The 23,687-nt window shown below is 39.6% G+C and overlaps 1 protein-coding gene across 9 annotated transcripts in view; it reads left to right on the top strand.

Moving 5' to 3' along the window:
* HECTD4 (HECT domain E3 ubiquitin protein ligase 4) overlaps nucleotides 1-23,687 on the top strand; it is a 185,988-nt gene that overhangs the window by 89,486 nt on the left and 72,815 nt on the right. For 4 of the 9 annotated variants that reach the window (XM_072725163.1, XM_026018776.2, XM_026018773.2 and 1 more), the window contains exons 12-29: nucleotides 2,711-2,943; nucleotides 3,322-3,467; nucleotides 4,810-4,880; nucleotides 5,510-5,615; nucleotides 6,208-6,328; nucleotides 7,014-7,142; nucleotides 9,209-9,333; nucleotides 11,016-11,169; nucleotides 11,692-11,792; nucleotides 13,688-13,886; nucleotides 16,249-16,395; nucleotides 17,509-17,613; nucleotides 18,911-19,074; nucleotides 19,642-19,875; nucleotides 21,050-21,242; nucleotides 21,431-21,535; nucleotides 22,064-22,152; nucleotides 22,707-22,882. In XM_072725163.1, coding sequence (XP_072581264.1) covers nucleotides 2,711-2,943; nucleotides 3,322-3,467; nucleotides 4,810-4,880; nucleotides 5,510-5,615; nucleotides 6,208-6,328; nucleotides 7,014-7,142; nucleotides 9,209-9,333; nucleotides 11,016-11,169; nucleotides 11,692-11,792; nucleotides 13,688-13,886; nucleotides 16,249-16,395; nucleotides 17,509-17,613; nucleotides 18,911-19,074; nucleotides 19,642-19,875; nucleotides 21,050-21,242; nucleotides 21,431-21,535; nucleotides 22,064-22,152; nucleotides 22,707-22,882 — 2,598 coding nt within the window. The remainder of the gene's footprint in view (nucleotides 1-2,710; nucleotides 2,944-3,321; nucleotides 3,468-4,809; nucleotides 4,881-5,509; nucleotides 5,616-6,207; nucleotides 6,329-7,013; nucleotides 7,143-9,208; nucleotides 9,334-11,015; nucleotides 11,170-11,691; nucleotides 11,793-13,687; nucleotides 13,887-16,248; nucleotides 16,396-17,508; nucleotides 17,614-18,910; nucleotides 19,075-19,641; nucleotides 19,876-21,049; nucleotides 21,243-21,430; nucleotides 21,536-22,063; nucleotides 22,153-22,706; nucleotides 22,883-23,687) is intronic. The other 5 variants (XM_026018777.2, XM_072725162.1, XM_026018778.2 and 2 more) reach the window with 3 other exon arrangements.

Genomic DNA, 23,687 nt, shown 5'->3' with positions numbered 1-23,687 from the left:
AAAAGGTCAGTGACTGCAAAGAGCAGCTCAGCAGCAGATTTGAAATGGTGGGAGAAGTAAACTTGCAATGTAGACATAGATGGATAGAGTCATCCTTTTAGAAGAACAGAAAAGGACACGCTTGGGGAGTATTGGTCAGGGATTTTGTAGAACATCCTTCAGTTTGAGTTCATCTTCAGTTTTCTCATTTTGAACTGAGGTTTTAGATTTTAGGGAAGAGTATTGCAGAGGTAAAGTGCTTTTCTCATTTTGTTATATCACAGGGTACATGTGTCACAGGATATCACAGGGTATCATGTAAACATGATAATAAACATGATTTATTATTAAAGTCCGTCACTTGATGTGGGGCACCTGGCTAGCTCAGTTGGTGGAAGTTATGACTCTTGATGTCGGGATTGTGAGTTTGAGCCCCACCTTGGGAGTAGAGATTACATAATAAAAATCTTAAAAAAAAAAATTGCTTGGTTTAAATGCCAGCTTTCTTCACTGCAAAGTTACCTTATTTTTCCCTTTCCAACTAGTAGATAGTCATTGAGCCCAAGCTTATGGGAAAGGGAATGAAGCTCCACCTCTTAGAAGGAAGAGCCTCAAAGAACTTGTGGACATATGTTAATTGCTATAGTAATTAATGTTTTGAGGGAGGTGATGCTTTGAGGCTATGCAGTTACCAGATTTTTTATTCTTGAGTTAGTTTGGTAATTTGTGTCTTGCTAGAAATTTGTGCATTTCATCTAAGTTTTCTTATTTGTTGATATAAAGTTGCTCATACTATTTCCTTAAAATTTTTATAGGGTCAGTAGTAACTTCTCTGTTTTCCTGATTTTGGTGTATGTGCAGATTTACTAAATATCATTGAATTGTGCACTTAGAATGGGTGAATTTTATCTTAAACTCTATATTAATAAGGCTATTGAGGGACGAAGAAACAGCAGGGGCCCCTGGGTGGCTCAGTCAATTAGGTGTCTGACTTGGTTTCAGCTCAAGTCACTGTCTCGGGGTCCTGTGATCAAGTTCCAAGTGGGGTTCCACACTCAGCAGAGGGCCTGCTGGTCCTTTTCCCTCTGCCCCCCCCCCACATGGTTTCTCTCTCTTTCATAATCTTTTTTAAAAAAGAGCAAAAATAAGAAAAAAAATCAACCATATATCAGTGCCTCCCTAATTATTCTCTCCAAGCTTCTTGCTTTAATCTCTAGACTGTATATTCACCTCTACTCGGTTATCTAATAGGTATGTTCATCTTGTCAAAAACACACTCCATTTTCCCCCTTCTCCAAATCTCTACCTGCTGAATCCCCTAGATGCTACTATAGGGATCACAGTTCCTTCATATGCTTAAGCCACAAAATTAGAATTCCCTAGGACTCTCTTTCTCTCACATCTCATATCCAAACGGACATCAGCAAATACTGTCAGCTGTGACCCTCAAGATCTATCCCCAGTCCAACCATTTCCTACCAGCGATGCTGCTATGACTCTTGCCTAGGCGTTGGTGGCTTCACCAGGTTACCGGTGGCCAGCTCCCTGGTCTTCCTTCCTCCTTCCTCCGCAGCTGCCCTCCGCTGCCCCCATTTGCTCATTTCTGCACAGCAACCAGAGTCCTGTACAGTCTTGGTAGTCAGCTCTGTCCCTCCTCTGCTCAGACTCCTCCACTGGCTTCCCATGTACCTCAGAATAAAAATCAAAGACCTCATTTCTTTGGCTAGGTCCCAGAGGCTAGCTTTCAGAAAGTCTTTGGTGAGGATGAATAATACTAACCTGAATTCTATTGTAAGAGCATGGAACCCGGCCTGGCCCTCCAGCGAACATACAATTGGAAAATTCAGTTTGGGCCAAGTTCACCTTCTCTTTGATTTTCCTTGAGTCCTCTTGTCATAGTCTTCAGTGCCCACAGTCTGGGAAACTCCAAGTAACCTCTACTCGGGCCTGCCTCTCCTAGATTCTCTGCCTTCCTGGTCCTTTGAGGCAGTTCATTTCAGCTGGTTTAAAGGGAAAAGCAAATTTGTTTGTTTGTTTTGCATTTTACCTATTTAGATTATTTTCACTTCCATTCCCTGAATGCCTGTGACCATCCATGGGGTGTTTATTATTGTATAAGAGGATGCTCTTGAACCTCAGGGTTGAACTGATGGCTCTCTAGGATGCAGTGACTAAATGAGATAAAAATGGTGAGGTACTGTGGGAGGAGGTATTTATGGACCTGGGGGCAGGGATGTGGTGGTGGTGGTGGTGGTGTTCTCTCATGGAGGAGCCATAGAAGATAGATTTTACTAGACTGGTTCCAGCATGGGCTCTGAGCAGAGATGGCCTGACTCCAAATCCCAGCTCTGTACTTAGTAGCTGTGTGACCTAGGGCAAGTTACTTAACCTCTCTAAATTTGATTTACTCCTCTATAAGACAGGGCTAAAATAGTCTAAGTTTACAGCAGAGTTGTAAGGTAATGCATGTAAAGCATTTAACCTATTGTCCAGTATATAGAAAGGGCTCTCTCAGTGCTCTTTAAAAACGGGAATTCCTTAGTGTTTTCATTTTCACCTCAACACTATGGCAGGGGAAAAGGATTCTCCAGAAGCAGTAGAAGAGATGGGAGCCAGCATACTCTCTCCTAGTACTAGTGTGCGTGTACCTTTTGTAAATCAGAGTTTTCTGTTCCTTAGGGGCCACCTATGGAGATGTCTTTTCTCACTGAGTTTCTTTTTCATTTTTTAGAAGAGGCTATAACCACGAATGAGGTTATAAACCAATTATTGCACCACGTTGGTGCGATGTGCATACACCAACTCAATCTTCTTGCTACTAACCCCAATCTTCCAATCACAAGTGTCTTGGGCAAGCAGCATCCAATTGAAGCACACCATCTTAGCAGTATTTGTGACATTATGGAGAAGGCCATGGTTAATGGAGACACCTGTATTATACGCTGTATTCTCGTTGTCTTTCAGGTAAATGCACTGTTTTGACATAAGTAAGATAATAGAGAAAAAGAAACCCAAAACTTGGTTGGTTTCAGCCAGCTAATTTTCATAAAAGTTTAACAACATTCCTGTCTTGTATCTTAACCACATTCTAATCCTGTAATTAGAATTTTAATCATACTCATTGTATTACAGTTAATGGAGTATTGCTGTAGGTAGCTCATTGCAGTTAATATATATAAAATATTTACTGTAATTATACTGTTACACAATCAAGGAGATTGTGGTAAAAAATCCACCTGCATATCTGTTCAGAAGACTATCTACTATATGCTTTTTTTCAAAGGGATAATTTTATCCCTAGTAGAATTAGTATTTTTAGATATACCCCTTATGTTTCTGTAGGTGGTATTTAAATTTTTCTTCAGCCCACAAACTGAAAGGAATCGCGACATCATTCGACGGTCTGGATTATTGCTTTGGCAGTTGTTGATGGCACCAAAAGATCAAATTTGCTCTGAAATTCAGAAGGAAGTGTGTCTTGCCATCAGGTAATCAGCAAATTATTTTCTTCATGGTTTTTGCAAAATGCTTCTCCTGTGCTGCATTGTAATCTTTGCTGCAATTCAGTAGCATGGAAGTCTCTTACCCCATTCCGTAGTCAGGACCTTGTACTTAGGGAATAATTTAATTGGAGAGGGCTTGTGGCCCGACTCCCAGGGGCCCTAAGCTGTATGTGTAACTATGTTGCCTTTTGGATTTTGAGAAGGAAAAAAAAAAACCTTTTGAGAGGGTATTTTGATGGCTTGCAAGTAGATGTCTTGTCATTTGGGGAGAGTATATGGCAAGGTGTCAAAGAAGCAGGTTTAGGCAGCTTGCAGACCTGGGTTCTAGTCTTTGCTCTGCCACTTGCTAGCTTGGTTCAAGGCTTCCATTTCCTCAGCTATAAAGTGGGCATAAAAATAACACCTAACTTGAAGAGTTTGTGAGATTTTAATAAGACAAAGCCTGATGCAAAGTGCTCAACAATGTCAGCCTTTTAAATTCTGCTTAAAACCTTGTTAGAGAAGAGGTCAGAATTTATGGACCATTTTCTGTTTATCTTTTTAATCTTTTTTTTTTTTTTAGTTCAATGAACATTTATCCAGGTATATAGCCTGTGACCAAGAATAATTTAGTCACCAAGAGAGAACTGAATGTTTGGTCTGGAAGAACTATAATGTGAAGAGAGAGGGAGGAGAGGAGAGGAGATTTTTTTCCCTTCAATAATCAACTATGCTTTGGGTCTCTTGCTATTGAGAATATTAAGGCAGCAATTTAAATCTGGTGTCATGAGGAAACTTCTGGGGGTGATGAGTATGTCCAGTTCCTTGATTGTGGTGATGGTTTCATGGGTCTATGCATATGTCAAAACTTGTCATACTTACACTTTAAAAATGTGCACTTTATTGTATGTCAAACCTCATAAAAAAAAAGTAACAATTCTGACACAACTTGTAATGCTTTTCTTCTTGTTCTTTTGGAAAAGCTGAAATTTAGCAATTCCACTTCTCAAATGTGCTTTTGGTCACAATCTGGATATACACCTGGCTCAACTACATTGACTTTGTATAGCTCAGTTCTCTTTAACCAGTTACATATCCAGCCTCAGACAAGTTCTTAATTTGATAACTCATCGACATGAGAAGGAGAGAGAGCCTAGTTAGCAGGGAGGTGAATGGGCTATATGGTGACAGTGAATTTAGAGTCAGCCACTTGGTCAGTGATGAGGCTTCCCTCAGAATTTTATGTAATCACACTGCCATCTTTAATATGAATACAAATTAAAATATTTAGAGTTTGGATTTTCTAGGACATTTGTTGAAAAGCCTTTTGACTTTTCTGTCCTTTCAGCTCAGGTTTAAATATCTTATACCCTGGTGAAACCGAAATCAATAACTTACTGAAGCTGGTCTTAACAGAAGGTAAGAATTATCCTTGCATTCTCCTTGAACAACCATCCTTTTTTTTTTTTTTTTTTTTGTCCACAAGGAGACGGCTGGATATAAAGATAATATTTCTTTTCTTTGTACTTGTTAGTGTTCTTTTTAAAATATATCTGCACATATGCCAACACTTCAACTGGACTGAGCAGAAACTGTGTTCTCTGTATCTTCAAGCTTTAGAAATCTTTTTCTATTCACACCACTTAGCAGAAGGTGCCTGATGGTAGAAGTTTGATGCACATTAAAGATAATGACTTCTTGGGGACTTTAAGTCCATTTGTTTTCTCCAAAACCTGACTTTTAAAGTTAGAGTAATCAACAAATACAACAAAGTTCACCTGTCAAAGACACTCTGCATTAATAAGCAACATTAAGGAATTAGAAATCACACTTGATGATGTATGAAGAGGTGAACTACACTCAGATCGGGATGTACTGGTTTTTTAAAAAGCCTGACTGGTTGCGATGTTTTTGCTGCTGCTGTTTAGGTATGTGTGCCTGGATCCCCTAGATCGTCAATAGTCTGCTTGTTTCAAAACTTGTTTTAATAGCCTCAATTTTCTAAGTGTGATTGCCACGGTCACTTACGGAGCTTTGTTCTGTGTCAGGAGAGAGGAACAGCGGCCTCTCACAGCTGCGGGATGTGATCCTAACCAATTTAGCTGAACAGCTTCAAAACAACCGATTTGGCAGCGAGGAGGATGAGCATTACAGGTGACACCAGTTATGCTGTTGACTGCTCGCCTTCTCTTTGTGTTTTTCTCAGGAATTAATTTACGTTTAAACATGTTTGATCAACTTTAGTCTCCTGTAATATCTGATATGATAATTAGCATGTTAAATTGAAATCACAGATCAATTGAAAGATGGTAAATCCTGTATTTGCCCTAAGAAGCGATGTTAGCATTTTTCAGTTTTATCACCAGAGTAACTTAGGCCTGCTAGAAAGTTCTTTGTGGAAATAACAGATGGAGTTTATTTAAAAATCTTGAAGAGTGCTCTCCAAATCACTGGGCTGTGAGAGAGGGTAAAGGTGTGGTGAGAGCTAGGAAGGTGAGAAAGGTGTTGGTTTTCTTTGATGTTTATAAAATACTTGGACTGGGTGTTTGGCTACCATTGTGTTTCTGTAAGTTTGATTTAAATAATACACCCAGTTGTTAGCATCATTACTGAATAAGATGATTTACTTAGGAGAACGGGCTGATTTTGTGCCTTCTATTTGATATCTTGTACCAATTGTATACAACTTATCCTTTTTTATTAAACCATCAATATCTTATTGTTACATTTTTCCTGCATTTTAAAGACTAAATGATGAACTTTTACACTACATTCTGAAGATTGTTGTACGGGAATCCTGTATCTTAATCACCAAGTGCCAAACTGTCTCTAAAGAAGATTTTCAAAAACTCCTTTCAACTGTGCCTGTAAGTAAAAATGTGTTTAATGAAGGCAAAATTATATCACACATCCTTATTTTCATGTTACCATGTTGAGGTGTGTATGTACACACTGCTGTAACACACTCTCTCCAAGGCAGTCTTAGTTGATGAAAGGTAGTGGGTGTCTGTTTCTCTTGGAAATACAGAACTGAACAAATCCACTTGGAATACTTTCTCTAAAGACTTTATTCCTCATGCTTAAATGTCTTGATGCAGTAAATTGTTTGAGTTTGGATGTTTTCATTTTATTTAAAATAGAGCGTCGTTCATCCCCTGCTTTAATTTTTAATATAGCATTGTTTTCTAAAGCATCACTGTTACACAGACTGGAAAGAACCAAGAAATTCTCTTAAGGGTTTGGGTAGGCTCTTTTCTAGTGGAAGCATAAGAGGGGATGAGGGTGGGAAGAAGATTTACTAAGAGGGAAAATTTTAAGTAGGTATCTGTGACTAGTGTGAATTATGTAGCAGAAGGCACAAAGTTAGAGTGAATGTGTCAAATGATGTATCAAAAGCCATGTGGAAATAAGTCACCTGAGAAACTAACCTGGTCTGTTTTCTGTACTTTCTCTTTTGCTTCCCTTGTCCAAATCTTATAAACACATGAGGATTACATGACCCCTTCTTTCAGTAGGGTGTAGATCATCTAAATACCCTTATTTGTATTAAAGGCTGCATCCTCCTGCCTGCGCTATCTGATGGCAGTTCAGAACCACCTTCTCAGTAACACTATTTTGATTAAACCTGATGAGAATGATGACAGTGACAACTCCTTGCAGGGAGAGACATTGAAGGTACAGGTAAACACCAAGCTTTCTTCTAACAATGCTTTCTACCCAGTGTGTAAAGCACAGCTTAATTGGCTAAATCTCTGTGTATTATGATGTCAGATTTCACCATGTGGCTTATATTGTTGTGGGAGGTAATATTAGGTCACTCATTCCATAGGTTTTTATGTCATTGCACACTGGTTACCATATTTGTGACACTCTCATAATGTGTCATCCATGTGCTCCTGTCAATCTTTTTGTGCCTTGTTTATCTTCATATTTTTAACGAACTATAAAATATGGCACTTACAAGTGATCTCATACACATCTGAAAGTTATGTATATATAGATAAAATAAATCTGGGTGTATAACATTTGAATAATTTTGACATTGTGGCTGTTTTATGATATTCTCTCAATTCAAATAAATTCAAAGGTGATAATTTTCTCATAACCTTTATGCTGAATAATTTCTAAACCTACAGCTCATTTCATTCTCTGTAATTATTTTTAAGTTAGCTACTGTGTAAATTCAATAATTTGTTCCCACATGGCAATTCAGAGATTTTTTTTTATTGCAGTGGTGGTTACAATTTTGGCAGATGCTGGAGGCTGTTATTTGCATTGTTCTTTTTTTTTTTAAGATTTTATTTATTTATTCATGAGAGAGAGAGAGAGACAGGCACAGACACAGGCAGAGGGAGAAGCAGGCTCCATGCAGGGAGCCTGACGTGGGACTTGATCCTGGGTCTCCAGGATCACGCCCTGGGCCAAAGGTGGCGCCAAGCCGCTGAGCCACCCAGGCATCCCTATTTGCATTGTTCTTGAAAATTTCTTCTTTGTGAGAGAATTAAAACTTTTGACTAAAACATACTGAAAAATTAACCAAAGAAGCCATTAAGCTACAAGTCATCAATAGTCCTCTTCTTACTCCTTTATGCATGTGTACGGTGAAACCAATACACTTGCTAGTTCCTGTTTATGAGTTGATCTTATTATAAATCCTTTTTTAAACAGGCAAAAATGCATGAATTAATCATTTCAAACTGCTGATACAATTGATTAACTTCTCTTGCCCTAGTTTCCTAATCAGTGAAAAGGGACAGTAGGTCTCCTTTTACAAGACTCTGTGAGGGTCAGAGAGGAGGTGTGTGAAATGCCTGCCCTGTGCCACAATCAGCACGCAGGGGCTGACAAGATCCGTGTGACTTAAACCACGGTTTAGCCTGCTGGTTCACCATTTCTCTTAATGATAAAAACATCTTAATTCCAAGAAAGGCCCCAGAAAAGTCCAAGCAATGAAAACCAGTGTTTTCTCTTTGAAAGGCTAAATTCCATAAGTTCTTCATTAACCCCTGGAGAAAAATACTCATGGTAAAGGCAGAAGAGGCCAAGGTGTCCAGTATTTCTGGGAAAAATTAAAAACTCAGTTTTCACCTAAAGGTTTAGGTTGGTTTTATTTTTTTAAAATAGAAAATAATTGTACACTAAACATTTCTATGATTTTTAACTAGTACTTCTAAACATAGTATTTAGTATTTGTATGCCCACGAACTCTCTAATAGTTGTTTTTAATGTTTGATAGCCTGTAACTGCCTGCTACTTTAACTGAATTTTTTAACTTGCCTGCTTTCAAGTGTAATGGTTTAAAACATTAAGTAAAAAGGTCACTTGTACTGTTTCAGAATGTTGTGTTTTGTCTCATTTTATTCACCGCCTATACATGCGCCTTTTACTGTTCTGTTTTTCTCTTTAGCTATCCTCATACCACCCAAGGCAATCTTCCACCTGGAGAGTTTCTGGGCTGGCCACCGGGAGCTCTCTTGTGCTGGAGGCGATGGGAGAAATGCCTTTTCTCCCAGGGACTCCGTGTGCTCCCCGTGAAATACTGCGTATTTCTATCAGCACTCCAGACCTTAGCCTCCCAAATCAAATTGCTACTTGACATCCTCGCGGAACTTACTGCTTTGGGCTTATTCTGGCCACCTCATTATTTAATTTGGAAATGTGTCATTAAATACATCATTTCATGTTGTCAGTGTGAATGTATACTCATCACAAAGCTTAAAAATAATAATGTGATATTTTCTACCTAGGAGCTAAAAGTCAGTATTTTGGCTCTTGCTACCCAAATCCTGACTGGATGTGATGAAGTGTTGGAAATGCTACAACAGGTCACAACTGCCCTCATAAATAGTGACCTAGCTGACCGTGAGCAGAGGTGAGGAACTAGCTCGTGAGCTGTGACCCACTGCCCTTCAGGAAACAGAATTTGCTTATGAAAGCAAAATCTTTTAGAACATCAAATGTTCATTTAATATAGAAAGATTTTTGTGATAATAGGTTGAAACAGCAAGTTGTTTCAATGCCAAGTGCAATCAAACTCTTTAATGGTGCTTTTAGGTGAGATTGGGCTAACAGCCATGGTCTAAGGGGGCAGCAAAGTTGTGGTGGCATTTGGGTCTGCCACCATCATCGTTCCCAAACGGGCCTTTCCTTCAGCTATCTGGCTCAGCACGATGTGTACTGGATTTCCTCATGATAAGGACTTTAGAGAGGCAGAGATGACTTAGTGTTACAGAAAATTAATTGCCATGCAAAAGAGGATGTTGACACAATGTCTTAAGATTTTACTGTAATTTTACTGCAAATATAGGAGTGTCCTATATAGAGGGTAATCTCTTTCCCAGTAATAAAGCTCATTCTTAGTCCTCCCCATGAACATTTCAGCTATAGTTTGCTGTTACATCTGTGCTTATTGGCAATTTTAACATTAGAGATGCTGATCCAAAACAACCCTGCCATGTAATTTTTCCTCCTGTATCCCGTCTGTCCCCATGTCCCTGCTTCTTGCCTTTTCCAAGAGAGTAAGTGGCCAGATTGGAATTGGGGACAGTATAGCCCAGATAGATATTACACTGGGGCTTGTTAGGATGTGTGGGGCCCACTGCTGGCACATGGTGCAGATTTGTCCTGGGGAGGAGGGACAGTCTGAGAGCCTGAGAGATGTGAGGTCTGTTCCCTGTTCCAATCCCAGGATCCTAAGTAGCCTTGGAGAATTTACATAACCCATATATTTCTTTGGGTGAGTCACATATCTTAATTCTTCTAGCAGAGGATTGGGATATTAAGAATGTGATTTTAGGTAATCATTTTACGACATATGCATATATCAAATAATTATACACCTTAAATTTATACAGCCATATATCATATTGTAGCTCAATAAAAAGGGGGAGGGGATAATGTGATTTTAAAAACAAATAAAAAATCTGTGTTGTAGCCAGTTATTTTTTCCCTATCAGAGACTCTGTACAGCATAGCCGCCCACAGTGCCAGGGCCAAGGGGGAGCTTTGCACATGGTAACTACCTAGAGTAGCCATTTGTATTTTAGAAACATTTATTTATTTATTTGTTTATTTAGGAGTGATTTGAGGGAAACTTTTTTTTTTAAGATTTTATTTATTTATTCATGAGAGACACAGAGGAAGAGAGAGGCAGAGACACAGGCAGAGGGAGAAGTAGGCTTCATGCAGGGAGTCCGATGTGGGACTCGATCCCAGGACTGCAGGATCATGCCCTCAGCCGCAGGCAGATGCTCAACCACTGAGCCACCTAGGCATCCCTTAGAAGCCATTTATAAAGTGATTCAGAGTTGCTGTGAAGTGCACCATTTACACTTTTTTGGCAAAACCACGGGTTGAAGGTGACACGGATTACTAGATTTCTGTTCTCTCCCCCAATGGTAGACAGTGGGATATTTGTGGACTGAATTGCTATAGCTAGAGGTGCTCAAAGCAGCTCAAGGAAATGTAGTATGAGATAATTTGTTAAAGATGATGGTTGCCGGTTCATGTGATTAGGAATTGCTTAAGCCATGTGTTTTCTTGAACTTTTTGTAGGTTAAAGGGCTTGGAACAAGTTACTAAGGCTACTATGCTTGGTCACCTTCTTCCAGTGCTACTGACTTCACTGATGCATCCAAATTTACAGACTCTGACCATGGCCGATGCCCTGATGCCTCAGCTAGTACAGCTGGTCCTCTACACCAGTCAGGTACGATCCTCGCTGTGCCAAAGTGAGCTGCTCCTCGGCTGGCCTGCTTCACATTGTGGCTGTGTGCATTTATTGAAGGCCGAATAAACATAACCATGTCTGTCAGAAGCCAAGGGAAATAACAATGGAATGAAGAAAAATACCATGTCATAAAAATAAACTGAAAAATTAAGGAAAATCATTTTATCTGTTTGACTAAATTACATACTGCATTCTTCTAGCAAGTATGGATTGCTGGGTAACTGTAAAAATGCTAATCTACAATGCTACTGAGATCCTACCATTTTATTCGGTCTCCTGAGTCTTTGCCGGCTATTGGTGACTAATAGAAAGGATATGTGCCATTCCGGCATTAAATAAAATGATGTTAAGTGGTCTAAGTAGCAAAGCATTTCTTCATGAAGGAGGGCAGACAAGGATTGTAAAAAGATGACTTAAGTGAGAATTCTAAATTTGGCTCTAGTACCATCCAGATACCTGACAGTAAGCACTTTAAGACATGATGATGGTTTTGTGTTTCAGACGGCTTTGCTGCTTAAAACCCAGTGTCCAGTTTTTGCCGAGGTGGGCTGTTCCCCATGTGGTGCATCAGACCAGAAGGGCAGGCTGTTCCCCGATGAGAGGTGAAAGATGCTGCTTTCTTGCAGGAACCCCTGCCTTGTTTTCTTCTGGTGAAAGCCTAGTTCTCCTTTTACAACACTGGTTTTTAGCAAGGATTATGTAACTGGAAAAAGAGACTTTAGGGTCAATGTTTTAGAGATAACTATAGAGTTGCTTTGTAGATTTACAGGACCAGGTTAGGGTAAATTCCCCACAGATTAAGAGATTAAAGATTGACAGATTTTCATATACCAACAATGGAGATGTAAAATGTGACTGGCAAATAGTTTGACAAATTCTTAAGAAGTTAGACATACACTTACCACATGACTTAGCTATTCCACTTCTGGAAATTTACACAAGAGGGAAGAAAACATAGGTTCTTATAAAGACTTGTATATGAAAGCTCATAACAGTCTTAGTTAGGAATAACCCAAAACAAGAACAACCCAAATGTCTATCAACAGGGGAATGGATAAATGAATTGCAGGATATTTGTACGATGGAATCCTACTCAGCAATAAAAAAGAATGAACAGTTGATATACACAACAACATGGGTGAATCTCAGAATCCTTATGCTGAGTGAAACAAGCCAGACCACCCCTCCGAAAAGTACATACTGTATGATTCCATATATATGAAACTCCAGAAGATGCAAACTAATTTCTAGTGATAGAAAGCAAAAAGTGATTGCTTGGATTACTGAGAGGAAAGAGGAAACTTCATGAGTATATACATATGTCCAAACTTACCAAGTTGTACATTTTAAATACGTGCAGTTTGTTATGTGTCAATTATATGTTATTAAAGCTATCTTTGATCAGAAAGGGACAACTTTTTGTGTTTCTCTGTAACAGTGTGCTATGCAACTGAGCTTTGTACAGTGACAAAACTTTGCAACTGTGTTGTCCAGGACCATCAGCCATAGCCACACACTGCTACTGGTGACCATCAGTGTGGCTAATGTACTCAAGAAACTGAATTTTCAATTGTTTTTAATTCAGATTCAATTTGAATGGCCACATTTGACTAAGTGGCTGCCATATTAGCTAGCGCAGAGCTGAAAGAAGGGAATCCATTCTGCAACAGCTAAGCATCAATTTTAGGAGTTTGTGTCACAGCCTTGGGCTGGGAAGTCTTTGAGAGTTTAATTACAGTAGGTAAGAGGACTTTGAAGGCACTTTTTTTTTTATAAATTTATTTTTTATTTCAATTTGCCAACATATAGAATAAACACCCAGTGCTCATTCCGTCAAGTGCCTATCACTCAGTCACCCCCACCTCCTGCCCACCTCCCCTTCCACCACCCCTAGTTCGTTTCCCAGAGTTAGGAGTCTTTCATGTTCTGTCTCCCTTTCTGATATTTCCCACTCATTTTTTTCTCCTTTCCCCTTTATTCCTTTTCACTATTTTTTATATTCCTCAAATGAATGAGACCATATAATGTTTGTCTGAAGGCACTTTTCTTTGGTAAAAATTACAGTAAAAAGTAGTCATGTAGACTGATGGAATTTTCAACAATTGACATTGAGATATCATCAAAAGGGACCTTGATCCTGGGGGATTTGGAAAGTGACCAATCTTAAGGGCACTTTATAGCATCCTTTTTTTTCCTGAGAAATTTGAAATGAGAGTTGGTGAGGTCCTCTCCTGGATACAAATTGGGCTTTCCTTCTTCAAAAGAGAGGGGGAAAATGCAAATGCATTGTCAAACAACAGCAACAACAACAAAAGAGTCTTAAATATAGGAGTTTTAAAAATGTTTCTGATTGCCACTGATACCTAGCATTTAAAAGCCGTGAGGATGTGGAAAAATAAAACAAGATTTCTTAACCTTTTACATTTTACTATGTGTACAACTCCTTTTTCCTCTCCTTGCTACTAAGCTAAGTCACTTCCTCTTTGTCTGGTTTTAGGATGCTGGAAGAAAAGGAAGAGCCAGGGTTTCTCACTGGTTTAAAGATTCCTGCTCCATGGGCTGCCGGCAAGACTGTGGAAACAGTCCACCCTGTCAGAGACAACTATAAATTTAAAGAAACTGTCCACATTCCAGGAGCTCGCTGCTTGTACCTTAGATTTGATAGCAGATGCTCTTCACAATATGACTATGACAAAGTAAGCAAGATTAGCTTAGTATTGGTTCCACCTCCAATAAGCTGATTTCTTAGATGCTTCTTATTTTTCTTTGCTTCTGGTCACCATTCTTGACTTATTTCTGTCTGCAGATGTCTCTTTGGAGAGCTTTCTTAAGATATGCCTTGAAGGATAGTGGTTGGGGAAGTAAAGAACCAGCACTTCTGTGGTCTAAGAACTGTGTTTTCATGACATGTTGAAAGTGTACTTTTGTAAGCTTTCAGAAGTTTAGATCTGAGTTAAAGGAAGTTTTCCTTACTGCTTACCTACTGCCTGCCTTCTCTGCTTGGAATTCCTGTAGACAGATAATGTACATTCATCTAGAAAAGTCGTAACTGCTTCTCGTGTATTCTTTGGGAAAGGGTGGCCTTTTAGAAGAGTTTCAGATATGCTAGGATCTGTTTAATTTTTATTGAGATTATTTTTTCTTTGTTGTCAGGATCTCCAGGCCCATGTAGATTTTGAAAAAAAAGTAGTTTCCAATCTGGTGGTTTAACAATTTTAAGTGAAAGGAAACATTTGAGGGGTAGAAGTGTTTTCTTCTGTTTATATTGTTGCATTGCAAACTGTCATGTTGAATTTAGGATGAAAGGTGAATGAAGTTGTCACACATAACTTTATACCAGAGCAACTGAAAGATTATCTAATAGCTTTGTACATATAAAGGGCTATTTTTATGTAGATTGTTAGCTATCTGTCATCTCCTCTAAGAACTGAGTAAGGGCAAAGGTCTTAAATCCCATCCTGGGGAATTTATAGGTCAAAATAAAGAACTTCTTAAGGTACATACTCTGAGATGGTGAAACACATCGCTGAGCCAATTATAGAATCCTCTTTCCCATCATCTTTAAGGATATTGAAGATTCCCAGGTGTCCAGAGGGGTTTAGGGTTTACCTCCAAAACTCACTTTAGCTAGAGGCAAGAGAATTTAGACAGTGGTCTTTGGTGGGCCTTTCAAAGAATAAATCTCCTAAAAAAAAAAAAAAAAAAAAAAAAAAAGAATAAATCTGCCATCAGCCTTCCCCACCTTGTAGCTCCTGGCATCAGCTACCCCCATTTCCTAGATTAAAGTGATATGAATGTTTAAAATAGAACTGGAGAGGGGCAGCCCGGGTGGCTCAGTGGTATAGCACTGCCTTCAGCCCAGGGCATGATCCTGGAGACCTGGGACTGAGTCCCACGTCGGGCTCCCTGCGTGGAGCCTGCTTCTCCCTCTGCCTGTGTCTCTTCTCTCTCTCTCTCTCTCTCTCTCTCTCTCTCTCTCTCTCTCGCTGTGTCTCTCATGAATAAATAAATAATCCTTAAGAAAAAATAAAAGTAAATAAAATAGAACTGGAGAGGTCACCATATCAGTCGGTGTCATTTTGTTTCCCCTTTAAAAACAAGTAATTTGTGTCTTCTGTCATATGCTAGCCCACACCTGTGTGTGAGGGGGGGGTATCAGTGTTAAATGTGGGGGCACAGCGAGACATACTAAACAGATAAAAGTAATAGTTACTTTTCCAGTGGTCCCTGGTTGGTGTCAGCAAAAAGTCCAAAAGGGTAAGAGAGCACAACATGATAAGTGTCAAGGGCAAAGTGGAGCTTCTAGATCCACACAGAGTTCTCTTGTGCAGTCAGAAGTGGTCAGAGTGCATGTTAGAAGACAGGACTTAGTATTTACAGAACCCAGAGCCTCATTCTTCCAGTGGAAGGATTTGAATGCCAAATGACTTCTAAGTATATCTCCTGCATATTAGAAAGTTGGTTAATTGGATATAAATGAATGACCTTTATTGAAGAAAAGAATTGATATGTGAAAACTGACCCAAGAAGCAGTGGCCCCCTTTCTGGCCTAAATTTGTGTCATTTTCTTTTTTATACCATTAAGCAACATTCTAAAAATATATGGCTTATTTTCAATTTGTTGCATTTTTTAAAATCCTCATTCATTGAATTTTTGTTTTTTGTGTTTTTATGTTTGTTTGTTTTTGCCTTTATTTTGTTGTGTTAGATATAACCATCTTTTCATCTGTATTTGCTCACTTTATTAATTTGGGGGAGGACTAAATGGGCAAACTGTACCTGTTATTAATAAGTTAAATATCACTATTGAGCATTAAAATAACTACTTAAAACATATATGTATAATAGCTGAGTTAGAACTATGTTAATGTGAGGTTCCCCAAGGCAATTAAATTGTGACAATATTTGCACCCAAACCAGTATTGCTTGTACCTAAAAAATCAGGGAATATTAGTTCTATAATAATGACACCAGTACCTGGTTATAAATGTATTTTTAAACAAACATTTCTTTGCAGCCTTTTTATTTGTAGATGTTGTTTTTGTTTTTCTTTTACAGTCTAACAGTATATTTTCTGTTTTGAAGTTGGTGATATATGCGGGGCCTAACACAAACAGTAGGAAGGTTGCTGAGTATGGAGGCAACACACTGGGATATGGCAGCCGTAGTGTCTTAGGAACTGGCTGGCCCAAAGACTTGGTGAAGGTATGGTATCTAGTCAGATCCACTGCCTAGAAAAGAAAAATGAACTCCCATTTCCTCTGGGCTCGAGCATTAACTCCAATTCCAGAAAAAAAAAATTGTCCATGGGTGCTTTGTTGAGCTGGGGCTCTCTTGCCAGGCCTATAGATTCATGACCTCATTCAGAATGACTCTCCTTTCACTTGTAGGGCATCAGACCCCTGTCCACTCCAGAACTGGGATCCATTGTCCAGGAACTGAGTGCTCACAGTATTTCCTTCCCTGTCCATTAAAAGGCCTGCTAGTTCTTCCACTTTGCTTCTTCTCTGCCCTCTGCTGTGATGGGTATCCTAGAACCAGAAGGCCTTTGCAGTTAAAAAATGTGGAATGGGTGTTTTCAAATGAATTTGAGCCTTTGGAGCAAGACTAATCCATTCTCAAATTGATAAGATAATCAGCCATGCTTTGTAATTAGGGCCCTGGAACTACAACATATCTACCTAGAATATAACTATGAACTGAAATGCCCACTAAAACCTGAAAAACTCTCCAGTCTGTTCTTGGAGCCTTGCTCTCAAATGCATTACATACCCTCTTTAGTTGAGCCACAGACAGCAAATTACTTCCAGCAATGTAGTCCCGATGCATCCAAATCTGCATCAGCACAACACTTTTAATTGTTCTTTCATTTCCTACGTTTTGTTTCTTACTTGTGGTGTTGGTTCTACAATACAGAGCAAGGTCTTCCAGCACTCTGTGTTCTTCAAGATACGGGCCGTTTGCCTGCCGTACCAGCACAAGTGAGGTGGTGAAGTGGACAGGGGGAGGGCAGAAAGACTAGAAGCCTGAGGAACTTACTGAAATTATGCTCAAGATTTAATCTTTACTCTGATCCTGCTATTGGGCACTTGTGGCCCTTTTCACAGATGCCTCATCCCCAAACCTACCTGGTCAGGAGAGACACCTGGAAGATTGGTGTCCAGATGAGAGGGGATGGAATTTGAGTCAAACAAGCGATTGACAAAAGGAGTACAATATTGCTGTGGTCCTTTTGAAAGTAAATCTCTGAAATTCATTGCTCTCTTGAAAGTCATGTGTCTTGTTTTTAAAGTGTATTTTCCCCCCTTAAATTTTAAGGTGGAAGGAGATACAGTCACCTTCTCCTTTGAAATGAGAAGTGGCCGTGAACACAACACTCCTGATAAAGCTATGTGGGGCTTTGCTTGCACAGTTCGCGCTCAGGTACTTGAATCTAACCACTGCTGTGGGCATAATGTACTTTCTCCTGTGTGCCTTGGTTACATACATCATATTTGCTCTGGAAACAGAGCAGAATATGAGCCATGGTTTCATCTTCTCTTCCATTTGGCATTAGTAGACTCTCATAAGTAGTAGTTTTGTGGAATAAAACCTAAAATCCATTTGGCAGCACAGAAAGAATCTGTTGCTAGGGACTCTGTCTTCAAAGCCTGGAGAGGTGATCTGCCTCCAGCATCTTTCCATAGGGCGAAGAAGACTCGCACACCTAATAGAAGTAAACAGTGGGCTTCTGGGTTTTTACAGTAGTGGGATCACATTTTCATTCTATTCTCAAAGGCTCATCTTGCTAGTCTAGGTCTGTCTCTGCTTAATTACACTGTTATACTCTGTATATGAGTTTAATCTACTCCTTTTAGCAGTTTCAAATAGTAACTTTCCCTTAGGAATCTATGTAAATTCTTCTCTCACCTGGAAAAAGAGAAGAGAGTGGTAGGAATTCTTCTAAACCCTAGAGTTGCCTGATTTGTAAAACCTGTTTTAGGCTTGGAGATTGCTTGAATTTAACCAAGCTAACACTCTTGAGAGTAGAAGTATCTGCCAGGGCAGCCCAGGTGGCTCAGCGGTTTAGCGCCACCTTCAGTCCAGGGCATGATCCTGGAGACCCAGAATCGAGTCCTACATTGGGCTCCCTGTGTGGAGCCTGCTTCTCCCTCTGCCTGTGTCTCTGCCTCTCTCTCTCTCTCTCTCTTTCTCTCTCTCTCTGTGTCTTTCATGAATAGATAAATAAAATAAAAAAAGAAGTATCTGCCAGAATGGAAGCTCCATGAGGGCAGGGATCTTCTTTTCTGCTGTTTTTCAAGCACCTAGAATAATATGCTCAGGTACTTGTTGAATGAATTCAGTAGATGGATTGACAACATCTTGGCTCAAGCACAGGATGGAGATGACAAAGCAAAATAATGATTTATACCCAGATAGGCACAGCAGAAAGGAATCAGTCCAAAGAATCTTGCATGTGATTTGTGCTGTCTCTAATATGGAGTCTTATCAGCTCTTTCTCTCTCCAGAATTGTGTTGAGACTCCCCTCTGTGGTCATTTCTCCATGCTACCATCTTGCTACTCATGGTATTGGGTACTGTCCCTGTGTCCCATAGCAGTGATATGTGATGCTGCTCTGTAAGCCTCTGTGGTCAGGGACCGTGCAGTGTGGTGCAGCACAAGTGGAAGTGCCCCGCCATGTACACTGACCAGTGTGATTTGCTCCTGTCTGCGTTGTAGGAGTCATCGGAGGACGTATCTGGAGGCTTGCCCTTTCTGGTAGACCTGGCTTTAGGTCTGTCTGTGTTAGCTTGTTCCATGTTGAGAATCCTGTATAATGGACCAGAAATTACCAAAGAAGAGGAAGCCTGTCAGGAGCTATTGCGGTCCAAACTCTTACAAAGGTAAAAGGCTCAGCTAGGGCTAGCTTTGCTCACAAAGAAAAAAGGGCTTCGTGTGGAAAACTACTTTTAGTCCATTTCCCAGCTCATTGTGCATACTGCCTGATGATCCCATGGGTGCCATTGTCGTTAAGAAAGAAGGTGAAAATTATACCAAACTGCCATCTGGCCCTTACTTTACTAGATTTGAAATTATAGCTCATAAGCTTTTCTCCAACCTGCACATGATATAATTAAATAAAGGATCCCCAAAAGGATAAGTAGATGAGTGATAAAACAAATGTATCATAATGTTTGTTCTAGAATTTAGGTGGTGGTTATATGGGCATTAACCATGGACTACTTTCAGTTTTTCTGTATATTTAAAAGTTTTCATAAGAAAATGTTGGGGAGGAGGTAGATTCCCAAAGATGTGGTTTCATATAATGCTCCTGGGTCTTTAGCCTCTGGAAAATGTTTGATAAATACCTAATACATGATGTGATCCTTCATATGTTTGATATATCTGCAAACCTTAAGTGGTTTTCCAGATGGAAGAGGAAATGAAGAACCTCTTTTCTGTCTGTCCAGGTGCCAGTGGCAGGTGGAGGCCAATGGTGTGATCTCTCCTGCCCTGACTCCAAGCCCATCTCCACTGCCACTGACCATTGAGGAAGACAGAGAATTCACCTACCCCTCTGATGTTCTTGTGCCTCCTGTTGGAAACTACTTTGACTTGCCCCGGATCAGGCTGCCTCCAGGAATTATGATAAAGCTCAGGGAAATTTCTGGGCGTGCTAGACCTCAATTCAGACCAAGTATAAAGTATGTTGCTAAATAGTGCTCTATTGCTTTATTTTTCCCATTGGAAAAAGATATTTAAACAATGGAAGGGGGTAAATTTCTTATCCTAGTGTAGCAAATGAACCTTTAATTTTACATTTACTTAATGAACACTAACCACATGCTCTGGGGGTATTCCAGGCCATCTGATATCAAGGTATAGGCCCCAGGGCAGCAGCAGTAGCACCACTGGAGCACTTGTCAGTTTTTGGGCTGCATCTCACATCTGCTGGATTAGAACCTCTGAGGGTGGGGATGTTTTGACAAGTTTGACAAGCATAGGATGCTGAGGCATGCTAAAGTTTGACAAGTTCTGAGTTTTTCTCAGGTGGTTTGACTGCCTCCTCGTAGTCCTCAACTTTGGTTTCCTTAGTCTAGAGAGAGATGTTGAGGGGTCTCTAATCTGGAATGTGAAGTCATGCAGCTACAAACATCTTTGTGGTATTCTTGCTTAAAGTCATTTTGGCGGCCTCTGCCCTGTCTTCTGAGGCATGATGGGCCATTTCAGAAAGAAAAAATTTAAGAATAGTTGAAATTTAAAATGAAAAATACAAAAGCGCCATTCGTTTTCAGCCCAATATCCATATGTACAAAATACCACAAGCCATGCTACTGCATAAAATTAATTGGCACACAAATGGTGCCAAAGACCTTTTGTTAGTCTTAGGCCTCATCTAGCTTTAATATGACTCTAGCTCAAAATGTACAAATTAGGGCAGCCTGTGTGGCTCAGCGGTTTAGTGCTGCCTTTGGCCCAGGCATGATCCTGGAGACCCGGGGTCAAGTGCCACATCTGGTTCCCTGCATGGAGTCTGCTTCTCCCTCTGCCTGTGTCTCTGCCTCTCTCTCTCTCTCTCTCTCTCATGAATAAATAAATGAAATATTTTTAAAAATGTAAAAATTATAAAAAATGAAGTCTCTTTAATTTTTTTCATTTTATCAGCTGATGTCAGTTTTGTCATCTAAACATATTACAAATTATTGCCCACTTGATATGAAAGCTATCATGATGTTCATGCCTCTTTATTGTAATAAAGAAGGTATGGTGAATATTTAATATATTTAAATCAAAGCCTATACCCTTCAACCTATTGAATACTGGATTGGTAGTTTGAGAGCATGGCATATACCTGATGAGTTTCTATTGTAATCACAGAGAGGTAATTCAGCCAGATGTGATGGAGGAAATGGTGGTATCCTGTGTTATTAAGCACTTGAACTTGGTTGATGCACTGCAGTCTCTAATAAATTTCCAGTATCAAGAAGAACATGCAGAGGAATATGACTTACTATGTAAAATTATGGGTGAGACCTTCAAGAAACTCAATGCCATGGAGAGACAGCTGCAGGTAAGCGAAGGCTAATGTGCTTAGATTTCTCTTACAGCTGTCAGAAATAATTTCTTCCCTAGAAATGTAACAAAGTTGAAAAAGTGACCTGAATTTTTAAAAAGTTACAACTAAAACTTCCAAATTTGCAGATTGCACGTTTTTATTTTGCATCCCTTCTCACATTGTTTTATTTTTTAATGTATCAGAGTGTTGCTGAATTGGAACAGAAATGGCAAAGTGAGGTTGATGATGCCATGCAAGGGAAGCTGGAGAACAACATGCCTTTCTTCTATGATTACCATTTCAATGAGGTGAGCAAGTTGTGTGATTTATCATTGGGCATTGGTATTTACAGTGCAAAGGTATGTATTGTGTGTGTGTGTGTGTGTGTGTGTGTGTGTGTGTGTAGAGCCCAAATAATATTACCTATTAAAATGTTACACATGCCAAAATGTGCCCATTCTTTACAAAGGTTAATAAAATCAATTAGATCAACATATCAATATTCCAAATATAAATTATTAAGTTATTTTTAACTGATAGTTTTATCAGGAAGTTACCATCATTATCAAATTTTGATTGCAAACTTTAGGAAACAAAGAGCAACTAGTTATAAGGACCAAGGAAGTCCACAGGAAATAGTTGATGTCATTTGTAATCATAAAAATATTAAATAGGGACTTGCAAATGTGCTCTGGCATAGAAATATGGACCAGAGATAGTGGTTCTCCACCCCCCCCCCCCCCCGCCCCGAAATTCTCTGCTCCTTTTAACATGAACAGTAAAACTCACTTTTTACAGATCCTGGCTACCATCTTTTCTTGATTTTTCCTCTTTAGAACAAAATGAAAGAACTAGAACTTTTGTGTTCAATGAAAGAAGTCTCCTTTGATGGAAATGATCTTGAAAACATGGTCCTATCACTAAGGTTAGTGATGTTAATAACTGTGTAAAATTAATTTACTGCCTTGATGCTTAAAACAAAATGTGAAAATTTAGTCTCAATAGATATATATATTTTTTTAAGATTTTATTTATCTACTCATGAGAGACACACAGAGAGTGGCAGACACAGGCAGAGGGAGAAGCAGGCTCCATGCAGGGAGACTGATGTGGGACTCGATCCTGGGTCTCCAGGATCACGCCCTGGGCCAAAGACAGATGCTAAACCGCTGAGTCACCCAGGCGTCCCACAATAGATATTTTTAAAAATCGTATACATTTACTAAATATTTGAGTTGGAACTCATTTGTAAACTTGGAAATTTTTATTTTAGCCTTCCAAAGTTAGCATATAGGCATCAGAAACTGGACAAAAAGAACTAAAATCAGTTCATTTATAGCACTGTTCTCTTGGCTGGAGAAATTGGAAGGGGAATGATACTTTTGCTTAGTTTTCCTCTACTTATATCCTTTGTAATTAAAAAACCTTGGTTTTGGTGAACCTAAGAACGACTAAATGCACATCAGCCTTTCTTTATAGGGAGAAGTTCCTGCAAGAAGTGAATTCTCTCATTCAGAAACCCTTGCACCCACTGGCTAAAACGAAGACATTAGTGAAGAGTTTAATGAACCGAGCCGAGCTGTTGTTACATGTCACCATCGCGGCCCAGTCTGGCCTCACAAGAAGCATCTCGGGGACCCCCGCGGAAACACCGGGTACAAAGCCAGCCCCACACAGGCATTCTGCACTAGTCTGTTCATAAAATATACATCAGCTACTGAGAGAAAAATCACTCTTGTGTTCTTCTAGGAGGGAGAAAAAGAAATGTCAACATTTAAAAAATTTTGCCTTTTACTTTTTCCAGCCAAGAAGGACTTTTCATTGAATTTGTGTGTTTTGTGAGTCAACTGAGTATCAGGGGTTTAGTTTTAGTTTTTCTTGGGAGCCCAGGGATGTCTGTTTTTTTAAAGATTTTATTTATTCATAGAGACACAGAGAAAGGGAGAGAGAGGCAGAGACACAGGCAGAGGGAAAAGCAGGCTCCGTGCAGGGAGCCCATCATGGGACTTGATCCTGGATCCCCGGGATCACGCTCTGGGCCGAAGGCAGGCACTAAACTGCTGACCCACCTGGGCTGCCCAGGGATGTCTATTTTTAAAATCTAGTGCCCCTTACTTTTAGTTTATGGCTTGTCATTTTCTTTTTTTAAAATATTTTCTTTATTTGAGAGAGCTAGTGAGAGACAGAAAGAAGGAGAGAGAACATGAGTGGGGGGAGAAGCTGAGGAAGGAGAAGCAGGCATTGAGCAGGGAGCCCAACATGAGACTTGATCCCAGAACTCCGGGATCATGACCTGAGCTGAAGGCAGACACTCAACCAACTGAGCCACCCAGGCACCCCAGCTTGTCATTTTCATAGTAATGTGTACGATTAGGCAATTGACATTGTGAATCTTGTAAGATTTTCCTCTTAAAGCCGAGTTTGCATTGCACCTTTGGTAATTATGTGGAAACTTCTAAC

The sequence above is a fragment of the Vulpes vulpes genome, chromosome 10, assembly GCF_048418805.1.
Source record: "Vulpes vulpes isolate BD-2025 chromosome 10, VulVul3, whole genome shotgun sequence".
NCBI classification, from domain to species: Eukaryota; Metazoa; Chordata; class Mammalia; order Carnivora; family Canidae; genus Vulpes; species Vulpes vulpes.
The sequence above is the reverse complement of the archived record's forward strand: the minus strand, read 5'-3'. Positions and strand labels throughout refer to the sequence as shown.